This window comes from Myzus persicae, unplaced genomic scaffold, assembly GCF_001856785.1.
Source record: "Myzus persicae strain clone G006 unplaced genomic scaffold, MPER_G0061.0, whole genome shotgun sequence".
NCBI lineage: Eukaryota > Metazoa > Arthropoda > Insecta > Hemiptera > Aphididae > Myzus > Myzus persicae.
Window position 1 is genome coordinate 50,058 of NW_019102426.1, and position 12,529 is coordinate 62,586.

The 12,529-nt window shown below is 32.5% G+C and overlaps 1 protein-coding gene across 1 annotated transcript; it reads left to right on the forward strand.

Moving 5' to 3' along the window:
- Positions 1-3,538: 3,538 nt before the first annotated feature.
- LOC111032139 lies at positions 3,539-6,042 on the forward strand. Its single transcript, XM_022312368.1, has 3 exons — positions 3,539-4,250; positions 4,653-4,868; positions 4,945-6,042. Exons 1-3 carry the CDS (start codon positions 4,028-4,030, stop codon positions 5,961-5,963), a joined length of 1,458 nt encoding a protein of 485 aa, XP_022168060.1. The 5' UTR covers positions 3,539-4,027; the 3' UTR covers positions 5,964-6,042.
- The last annotated feature ends 6,487 nt before the right edge of the window (positions 6,043-12,529 follow it).

Here is a 12,529-nt window from a genome sequence, read left to right on the forward strand (position 1 = left end):
CGTGAAAAAAAATTACACTCTAACACGAACGATACGCCCACACGGTCTGAGTTGCATAATATTATTGTTAAGCGTTGAACGTGTGAAAAGTGGGTTTGAATAATTATTACTGTCGCCGCAGATAGTAATAATAATATTATTATCGCCCGTAAAGGCGCCAAGAAAATTCAATAAAATAACATCAACTATTATATTATGGGCTTGAGATAAAGTGAGTGCTGTGAATTGACCAGGTACATTTTTTTACTTGCAGTTTACCATCTATGTCAATGGGATGCAACTTGGCGGTCACGAAATTTTATTAGGGGGTCGCCAATAATTTAAAAATAAGCGCAAAACTTATTGACTTGTCATCAGATGAAAATCTAAGTATCAAATTTCAAGAAAATGCATGTGATACATTTTGGATTTCAATAACATCTGAATATCCAGAATTATCAAAACAAGCCATATCAAATTTACTTCCTTTTACATCAACTTATTTACAGCATTTTCAACACTTGCGATAGTTAAAAACAAATATCGCTCCAGATTAAATGTTGAAGCTGATTTAAGAGTAGCAGTGTCAAATATCAAACCAAACATAGAATCAATCATGTCTACAATGCTAGCTCAGGTTTCTCACTAAAAGAATTTATTTGTAATTTTATAATTTAAAAAATATTAAAATGTTGATTATCATTACAATTATTTCAGTAGTTTTTTAATTTTAGATATTATAATATGACTTAAATGTTGTATTTTTTTTCATGTTTTGGATTAATTAAATTAAAGAAATATTAAAATTAACGACTTCATTTATTTGAATAATATACGTTTATATACATTAAGACTATGAAGTAAATACATATTATACACTTACATAATGTTGGTAGGAAGGGGGGTCGTATTATCAAAATAAATAATTTTGGGGATCGTGGATAAAAAAGATTGCACACCACTGATCTATATCACCAACTTTTTATCGGTAAATTATTGGTTGCCCAAAAAATGAAGTGTGGCTCCCTCTAATCGAATACAATCGTTAACGCCTCCCCTATTTTAAAGGGATGTATTTTTTTTATCAACTGACAATAAGTAGGCACCAATACAATAATTAACTAATATTGTCTAAGCTATTTACACTATTTTATTTAAAAGTTAATGTTGGTACTTGTTAATAATTATAATTAGTACTGGCAAATTGTATCAACCGATGTTTTTTTTTTTTACATTAATTCTCCATCTTTAACTACACTGTCAATAAACACTGTGTCTATTTAACATTATCAACAATATCATTTTATTATTATTGTACAACTCGACGTCTGCAGCAATAATTTATCTACGATAGTTTTAAATCACTCACCATGTAGCACCTTTTTTTTTTTTTGTTACAGGTTTTAAAACTAACTAAAGCTGAGATATTATATACTATACCTATAACCTATATTACAAGGTCCAATTTGCTGTGGATTATTATTTTTATATTTTAAAGGCCATCGTTTACGACTTGTAGCGCTGGAAAGGCTTTATTATACCCATTAAATGATTGAATTTAATTCAATTATGTAACTATGTATACTTGTCGATTATTGCACGCACACACATACGCAGATATACGTAATCGAAAGAATGGATTTCACGTTCGTCGATACTTATTGATAATTATATTGGTATTCGATATAAAGAGTAATGTTCTATTACAGCTCAGAAGTCTGCCAGAGTGTCAGGTATAATATTGCCGAGGAAAGCATAGAAAACGGTTTTTAATTTTCATACAAATACCTGCGTGGGAACCATCCGTTATCGGAGGCGGCGAGGAATTTATATTTATTTTTTATTAATATCACCTATTATTATTGTTATTGCCTCAAACACTATCCTGTATCCTACTGCTTTTAATAATAAAATAAACGGTTTTTTCTTCTTCTACAAACATTTAATTGTCCCATTCACTTAATGAACGGTTTTTTAAAATATTTTTTTCCTTATTCATGAATACGATAAACTCGAAATTCGACCCGTACCCGAATTGTATTGTTGTTATATTAAAAAGATTTCGAAACCGATAATGTTATTTTCTTTTGAATACGTACGGAATCTCGGAGTCGGCCACTCGAAATCGTAAGCAACCAAGTTTGAAAGTTGCACAAGCTGCATTTGTTGTAATCTATAAAATATGAATGTATTTTGTTTTTCGTCAAACTTCGCAAATACTCCTCATAGAAAAGAAAACATAATTATTAAACATCGTGATAGATTATTTTACTCGGATTTTTTTTTTACGATTGGCTCAAGAACCAATATTTTAATATTTTTGCTGATTTATCTATCCGTTACATGCACTTGCCGTTTAAATAGGTTCCTCATAAAGCAATAATGGACACGTTGCCTATTAAAAAATTTAATGTTAAGCGAATAGGCGAATACAATAATAATAACACTCTACGTATATTTGTAATGTATAGTTGTGCATATGTAATATGTATATGAACCTGAACCTATCGATCTCCATAAACACAATATGGGTTTTACTAAACCACCGCGGTATTATATTAAATTGAGGTTAAAATCACATTCAAAACGGACCTAATAATGTAGTTCGTGCGTCTTACTCGAATGTGCACAGCGGTGTGCGTGGGCGACGAATCGTTACAACTGTTATTAAGTTTTTCTGTATTTTGACAAACCAATATTATAAATAAATGATACTACATATTATTCTCGAAACTGGCGAAGAAGAATGAATTTAATATACCGCCCCCGCTCAGACGTCGTATTTCTCAACGGTACGGCAACAATATAAGTGTTACAGTATTGTAATCTACGGGAAATGATTTTTTCGTATAATATACATGTACACATAACCACTTCTACCTACGCATAACGATACTGCTGATATATAGGTTGATAAATATTTTAATATACAGTTAGCAGTAAGAATAATGGATTAGATATTATATAGCCGAGTATATAATATTATTGTATGACACCAATTTAAAAAAAAAAGATTTTTTTGTTTTCACAAAATATTACCATGTTACACGGCACAAATAAATATTATGTCGCATTGGCCAAGATCGCAATAATATGTACTGCGGCAGCGAAGATTGGACGGGCTATTGTTCCAACTTTTAAAGTGCCGTGCGCTGCCGCCCAGGAGGAAGAAGAGATTATATATGGTAGAAATGTAAAATATGGGTAAGTACTATATATGATTATGCGATACAAAAAGTCCATCATAAAAATGTGTCCTCAAAATGTCTACCAATTTATAGTAAAAACCGTTCACCATTATGCGGGGTACTTCATCAAGGATGTGATCAGCCCTATTTTTTTTTTTACTTAATAAATGTAGTCAAATTCTGATTTTTTGAATTTTTAAATACAAGGATCTTGGCGACCATATTTTTTTGTACTACTTAAGGAGTGATACAGACTTTTCTTTTTTAAATGAGAACACCCCCCTCCCACCACTTTTTTACACAAGTTGAACACAAGTTTACTTATGTTCGTAAGACGGAGACAAGTAGACAACACACAAGGGTGTGGCATCGAATCCCGGAATAAAAATCCCCGGAAAAAAAATCCCCAGAAATAAAATCCCCGTTAAAAAATCCCCGGTAAATAAAATCCCCAGAAAAAAAATCCCCGGAAAAAAAATCCCCAAAGCAACTATTTAAAAGCGGAATGACTATAATACTACCAATATATAACTTGACTAACTCACTGGACACTCTCTGATAAACGTTGAGCCTGAACAATGATAGATCGAGGCTTGCAATTTACACGGTACATTCGTACTACAAATTTAGTGTGCAATAAGAAAGCATTTTACAGATAAAAAAGGTTCGCGGGCCGCTAGTTGGGTGGGCCTTGGCATAGAGCAATAAAATTTGAAATTGGGAAAATACAAGTCAAAATAACTCAAAATACGTAATATTTGGTATCTATACGTTATTATAACGGTTACGGTTAGTACATCTTCAGTTCCTATTAAGTAACTTTGATTTGTGTGACTGTGCGAGGCCGTAATTGTCCGGCTATGGAAATCAATGCGACTATGGAAATTGTTAAATCTAACCAAGGGAACTATAAAATTTGCTTAAATGGTTATACTTATGTACACCAAAAAGACTGTAAGTTTTTCAAGAGATGGAGGTGTGCAAAATATAGTTCATTTAAATGTTTAGCCATTTTAAAAACATCGCTTCAAAATAGTAATCCAAGGGAGATCCATGAACACAATCATTCTGCCGATAAAAATGGTAAGATTTATTTTAATTTAATAATTTACATATAGTTAGGACACTTATATATTTATGTGTTATAAATATGTTCTCAAATTTTAATTAATTAATAAATTAATGTAGCACGACAAATTATTGTCGATAACAATTTTATCATAGGCCTTGATAAGTAGGTACCTATTACTGAATTAGTAACCAATTAGTACGTCCAGAATATAATTTTACAGATTTTGTTTTATTCGACAGACGATAAAATAAATCACTATAGGACAGTGTTCCAACTTATAATTTTAATTTTCCTATAAAATATTATGTAAAATATTATACAAACAAATTTAAAAACAAATATAAAACTACAAATATTTTATGTTCGCAAGATTTCCGCCAATGAATATAAATAAGAATTGTTATTATTTATAGCTATAGCTGCCATAAAAGTTAAACAAGAAATAAAAAATAAAGCTTTATCCTCAAATGATACACCCGGCCAAATATTTTCGGAGGTAATCGGGAATCTGGATGTCGATGTTTTAGCTGAGTTACCCAAGGAAGAATATTTAAAACGTAGTATTAGATATCATCGAAGTTTTCATAATCCGAACGAACCTCAAAATATCAAAGAAATTGTTATTGATGGTAAATTTTTTTTTTTAATTATATTAATTAGAAAATAAAATCCTATACTTAACAAATTATATCTATTTTATTACAGGTGAATGGGCATTATTGGGTAATAATAGACTATTATTGAGGGATAATGGTCCAGAGGCATCTGAAAGGATAATTATATTTGCAACAGATGAACACTTGCAACTGCTTTCAGAATCAGATACTTGGTATTTAGACGGGAATTTCGGACTGTCTCCAAAGTTTTTCCTACAGTTATATGTAATACGGGTAAAAAAAAATAATGTATTTGTAACTACGATTTACTGTATTTTACAAAGGAAAACTAAAAATACATACGTAGAAATGTTTCAAATTATAATGGATGAATGTGCTGAACGAAATGTATACCCTGACCCCAAATGTTTACATCTCGATTTTGAAAGCGCAGTTATTGAAGCAGCTAAAGAAGTAATTGGTGTCCATATTGATATAAAAGGCTGCTTCTATCACTTATGTCAATCGACGTTCAGGAAAATACAAGAATTGGGCTTTGCTTCGAAATACCATAAGGATGAAGAGTTTCGAAAACAATGTGGAATGATTGATGCACTTGCATTCCTTCCATTGCACCTCGTAGAAGATGGAATGAAATATTTAAAATATAGTTTGCCTGAAAATCTTATGGATTTATTAGATTATTTTGATTCGTATTATGTAAATGGCAAGTATCGAAGAATTGGAAACGACGAAAATAACATGAGGTTTCGAAAACTGCCACCAATGTTCCCACCAGCTGTGTGGAATGTAAATAAAACCACCCTCAATGACTGCCACAGAACCAACAACATCGTTGAAGGGTGGAATAATAGGTTTTCCAAACTAGTTGGTCAAAAACATCCTACAATGTGGAAACTTATTAGGAAAATTAAAAATGAAATTGACGCCGATCGAGCACAGTTAGCATTGGATGCTTTAGGTGAACCAAGACGTACAAAAAGAGGACAAAATCAAACAATAAATATCCGCTTGAAAGAGTTAGTTATAAGACAAAGTGAAGATAAATTAAGCATTGGAGACTTTTTGACAGCTGTGTCTAACAATATAAGAAAACGAACCGACTGAACCGAATCTGACTATAATTATATACATTTATTTTATTATTAATTAACTAACTAATATTATATTATTTTTTTTTTACTTATTTTCTAATTATCTAATTTTTACTAATTTTAAAATTTTTTACTAATTATAATTATGTACTTTTTTAAATAGTTGCTTTGGGGATTTTTTTTCCGGGGATTTTTTTTCTGGGGATTTTATTTACCGGGGATTTTTTAACGGGGATTTTATTTCCAGGGATTTTTTTTCCAGGGATTTTTTTTCCGATTACCGTGGCATCGTCTTGAATAGTTATTGCTGATGAGATTGTTATTATCTAGGTAGGTAAACAATATACATATTTATACTTTACGACCTATTCTCATACCTACAAAAAAAAAAAAAATTCATTTTAATCAGTCGAACCTTTTCGGAGGAATGCGACCACAAACGCCGTGGCATGAGATTTTTTTTTATTACACTAGATTATATCAATTGAGTTTCCGGCTTATCAGACATACGCGTCATACAATCGCACGTAGGAAATAGGTATACAACTGATGTATAATATATATGTAGTGGGTACATTTAATTTTTGAACGTAAATTCTATTGCCCGTACAACAATAAATTCTACGATTTGATTAATACTGTGCGGCACAAGCGCACACGTGGACATCGATTAATTGCGACCAGTTTAAAATATCTGATACCCGTGCCACTTGAAAAATATTGAAGAACAAATCGATTTGCGTTTGAGCGTGGCCTGACCATCAGCTGCCTAGTGCGGTCGGTCCTCATTACAGGACGATAGGTACCGCTTACCTATTACGTGTTTCGACTCGGTACCAAGTGGTCTTCCGAGAATCCGGTAACGGTCGTCGCCTCTTCCGCGAGACGTTTATTGCGCGACTCAAAAGTTACTGCTAATTGCGTATGTGAAATTGGTTTCTCATTTTTAAACGCTCGACCCGCGACCAATTTCCAATCAGGTGGATCCCACACACACGTCATAATAATATTTTCGTCGGTCCGCGTTCCGGTCGTTTTTGCATTTTATTGTTTTTTAATCGACGAAACGTTTTATTCATTAAGCCATGCTTACCACACTATTGGCTTTCGTCGTATTATAACCACATATCATGTCTTGACGACATAATTCAGAAGCGTGTCCGGGGGGAAGGAGGTTACAACTCCCAAACACCACAAGCACCCCCCCCCCCCTAACAACATTTGCATAAATAAATAATTTTCAGATAAAATGTGTCAATACATTTTTTTAACCTCCCAGAAAAAAAAAAATTCTCAAAACCGCCACTGGTATTATTACATTATTATGTTATTATTAATTATTACTATCATCCATATAATTTACACCGGAAACCGGCCAACATGAATATTTGTTGTGAATATTATGGACAATATACCCGCTTTAGCCATAGGTATACCTATTACTAAGGTCTGAAAATATGCGATTGGTTCCCAGGACGAAATAAAGGGGTCGTCATTTGGGCTAGTGTAATAATTTTGACCAAAAAGTTAATAATCCATTTGGTCGAGTGAAATTATTTTTACCTGGGTGAGTGATGCGCGTACGCAATTTGAAGTTAGAGTTTAGCATTTGTAGGCATAATGTCCATTATATTTAAATATTAATTATGTATATAATATTGTGTCGATATACGAGTTTATATAATATATAATATCGTGTCAGTTGACAATGTACATTATTTAGTTAGTACATTACTACACAATAATAATACATAAACGAATTTAAATAATCGATAGACGTTTACTCCGGTGTACGTATAAGGTTAATGGAGGGAAGTGAAAAACAGCGAGTGACCGACCGTTAAATGGTGTCCACAAAGTCAAAATAAGTTGTACAATATTCAGAGGGGCCTAGGTATAGGCATTTAACCGTCACCGGTGCTCGCCATCCCGACTCCGATGTCCGTTCTACATACGCCACTGTGGCGCAGGTGTGTACCTACTTATCATAATATTATACGAATAGGAAATGTAATATAATATATATAATATAATTATTGTTTCCGAGCCGCGTATTTCCGCGTCGGCCGCGACAAACGGAACCCCGCACACACTGTAAACACGTCATATGAGTTAAAACGATATAATACGTTAATGTATTTATCGCACAGACATGCACGGAATGCTCATGACACAGGTACCTGCTAGGTGCGTAGGTAATTGTGGGGCGCAATAATAACGTCAGGAGACGCTTCCCTAAAACCGTCAAATCCACATAACAGTGACACGTGTCCAAATATTATTGATCGTATTTTTACTACATATACTGCTGTGATGATTACTCGATCGCGTAACAATGAGTATATAGGTAAGCGATTTTAGGGGGAAACCGCTGAGAAACGGATTTACGCAACACTGCGGGCAAACGGCGATTCGATATAATAACCGCTTAAGTCGGATTTCGTAACCGGCGGTCCACCGAACCCTGTAGAGAGTCCACGGAGTTGTTTTTTTGTTTTTTTTTTTACAAATAACCTTAAACGTGTTTTTATTTTTCAAATAATTCAACCTATTTTATGACTCGTTATAATTTCGGATTAAAATCGATTATTTTAGAATTTTTTTGGTTTGTTTTTGGGGTTAGGAGTCCGCAGCGACTAGGTTAGGAGTCCGCAGGTACTTGCAGGTATCTGAAACAAAAAATTGAAAATTAAAAAAAAGGATTACCAAACATTTGGGGAACAAGTCGCGGCTGCCGTGGGCACTCAAACTGATGTATCTACCCTCAAGTACCCCCCTAATTGTGGCAATCCGTGAAATGTAAATATGTAATATAACGAATCGAGTACATACATTATACTTTATGTATATAGTTCATATATATACATATATATTTATGTATTGTAGATGAGAGACTGCTATCGTATAATGTAGAGGCTGTCCAGTGTCGACGATGAGTGACGAAACCCTCGAATATGCCCAACAATAAACTAGTTCTTAGCATATATGTATATATGTCTCTGGTACATAATTCTTTTGTATAACTAAGTGTGCGAGTGTTTGCGTATACTTATATAGATAGTATATACATATACATATATATATATATAAGTGTGTGTGTGTGTGTGTGTACGCAAAATAAAGAAGAAAAAACCGCTTTGGTGGGGCAAAACTATGTACGTATATACTAACGCCGCTTACGCAATAATATATTGTTGCCGTAAATATATTTGACAACGCGTTTTTAATGCCCCAAGTTCCCATAGCTTTATCTTAAAACCACCGCTTGGTATTACATATTATATAATAATGTATACTTATAATATTATACGTAATATATTAGGAACGTTTATATGAGCATGCACGTGTGCCCATTATAATACCGGTCAGCGGCCACTGACGAGGGGCTCAGAGAAATGTACCTTCGAGCGGGACGTGAACGCTCGTCTCAGTACATTCACTTGGGGTAGTTCCTATATTTTTATATTTTCAATTAATGTACAAACATTTCGAAAATACAGGTTTATTCACCGAGCATCCTCACCCCCATTTCATCATTTAGTTATATATCATGTAGTTACAATTTATTCAAATTGTGATTTTTCGAATTTTCAAGAGTTGGTAAATTTTTTTCCAAATCGTAAAATATATTTCTACACATTTTTAAGGGGCCATTAATATTATCATTATTTTTTTTTAACTAGAACAATACCTAACTACAATGATAAGTTTAGAGAAGTTTAATATTATGAGGGCTTTAGTTAAACTATAGTCATCAATCTTTATGTATAATGTCTGCCTTTAATGTAATCCATTAGCATTTTATAACTTGTTCACATTTTAATATGTCCTAAACCTATTATACTTACAGTATAAATAAAGTTTAATAACTCTGCAACAACACGTTCTAGTTTCAATGTAGGTATCGACAACAAAAATATTCAAAATAAAAAATATCTGCTTAGCAATATTTTCAGTGATAAGTTTTTATTGGAAAAAAAAAATATTATCGCCACTCTGAACGTTACAAATTGAACTTAAGACTCCTTAAATGTGCGGGATAATCGATCTCAAGTAGACATATATTAACAACTTTAAATAATTCTTGACGCGTTATTACGTTCATTGGTGGCTTTGACAAAAAGTAAGTACAAAATAATCAGCTTACTTATTTTGAGTGAACGCGAGAAACGTAGTGGTGGTGACTTGAACGAGTAGCGCGTAGGGGAGTACTAGGCTGTTTATTTTACACACCACAGTCTCACACACTAACGATTTCTTACTACTCACACGTTTACACACTTACAATACCTGTACTCGAGCACTTAGAAAATTACCAATATTGAACTCCGAAATAACTGCTCTTTTCCCCTTAAGAGGACTCCATATGCCAATGCATGGTGCTGTCTCCGTCTTACAAATATATAACATATCACATTTGAGTTTAACAGAACCAATTTTGTGCTGTTAGCTTAAAATGTTTGGGCGAATTGGGCTATTGTCAAACTAAAAAGGTAAAAACACTATCGGTGCATAAGCTTTGGCTTTTTTTCGAAGTTTTATTTTTAATTAAGATAAATGCGAGTATTGTAATATGTGAAATATCTCTAATTAAAAATGCTCATATTAAACAGATAATGTTCTCAACTTTAAATTTTATAATGGGTAAATTTAAACTGGTATACATCAAAGCTCTCAAAAAAATTGGTGAACTCTAATAGTATAATATGTTTTATGATGAAGACAACAAATGAAAGGGTAGTTTCCTCTGGTTAAAGGATACAATAGGAGGGCATGTAAATTCACCATATATATATATATATAAACATAGAATCTGCGAGTGTAAAATAATATGCGTTTTCTTTCTTGTCTAGAGGCGTCGTCCTCAAACGACCGGTTTTTTCACACCACGTCTGATGGGTGATAACGGCGAGTATGGCAACATTTCATGAATCGCACAACGATTTAAATAATAGTTTTTTTTTCCACTTCCGTTTATTTTCACTCTTGTATAAATGAGTGTGTATGTGTGTGTGGATACAAATTTGGAGTATATGTACCAATGTACCTACTTACGAGTAAACGTGTGAGCAGTTATTATGATAGTAGTTGAACTATATTATTAAAGCAGGTATTAACAGCGGTGAAAAAATAGCACATTAATTCTAAGGTGTAATTTAATTAAACGCAAGTGCACGCCGGAGTGACCGTAATAATTATAATAATAAATTGTACGCCGTCACCGCCGCTGTTTGTAATAATATTATGTTTATAAATTATAATACTATAAATGTATTATGCCTATCAAATACTAAACTCCATATTTTATAATTAAAAAAAAAATTTTAATTAAAAATTAAACGAATTTTTTCTGCAATATTTTGTTTGAATTGGCAGTACCTACATTATTATGCGTTATGCTTATTTTTAAAATTCGGGGGCGTGTTTCTGGAAATCACGACGATAATCGATATAATAATCGCCACAGTCGTTCTATTGTGTGTACCAGACGTCCTATTTACCTATATTAAATTATAACATCATATTATGGAAACGTCTGAAAACGTTACAAAAGATATTGTTTCAGTATCAAATAAGTGGACTTGTATATTATCAATCAAGTATAAATATTATAAGCGTACAATATGATTCAAATGAAATGGATGAAAACGTTTATCTGCAGGCTTGTGCATATAGACAGATATTGTATGCATAAAAATGCGAATAATCATCAATCATTATGATATTGCCAATAATTAATATTATAATTGAATGTAGCGAAAAGTCAAAATAAAATAAATATAACGTAATGATGCACGTCATTGGATTCAGAGTTCAGGTTGTACAAAGTTTTAAAAGTTATTTTTACGCTAGAGTAACTCGATTACAGACCTACATAGATTATATTAACAAAATAATGTATAGTAACCAATTAACTATACATACCGAAGAGCCCACGGCTCGCACTATCATATTATTATCAGAGTAAATTATAAAACCTTTTACACGAATTAATTTAATTAGAAACTCTGCAGAGGTGAATTATTAGTTGCACAATATGCATACCATAAAATATGTCTACGATCATTACTATTACATATACCTAGGTATTTATAAGTTACATCAAAACTTTAAAGATAATCGAAATAATATTGTAATATACATATTTTGCCGTAAACGTGACGTGCGATGATGGGCTCGTGATTTTTTTCCCTCAATCATTGACAACCAATTTACCCACCTATAACGTCGTAAACATATCATTACATCTATATCAATTAGGCATAGGTTATAGGTACCTATAATCATTGAATTTAAAAGATGGTTTTTTTAAAAATAATTAATAACTATAAGACGTCAAAGCATAATGCGCTTTGTGGAACGAAACACTTAATGTGTATCGTATTAATCGAATATGTTTTCGAATATTTATATTATTATTAGTTCACATACAATCGACAATCGTAATACACGCGCGCACACACACACACACACACACACACACACACACACACACACACACACACACACACACACACACAATATACAATATATAATATATATATATATATATTATTCTAAACATTCCGCAAACAATTA

Coding starts and splice junctions, on each gene's coding strand:
- LOC111032139 (XM_022312368.1), top strand. CDS start 4,028: ATGGAAATCAATGCGACTATGGAAATTGTTAAATCTAACCAAGGGAAC. Junction 4,251..4,652: donor TCATTCTGCCGATAAAAATG/GTAAGATTTATT, acceptor TATTATTTATAG/CTATAGCTGCCATAAAAGTT. Junction 4,869..4,944: donor CAAAGAAATTGTTATTGATG/GTAAATTTTTTT, acceptor ATTTTATTACAG/GTGAATGGGCATTATTGGGT.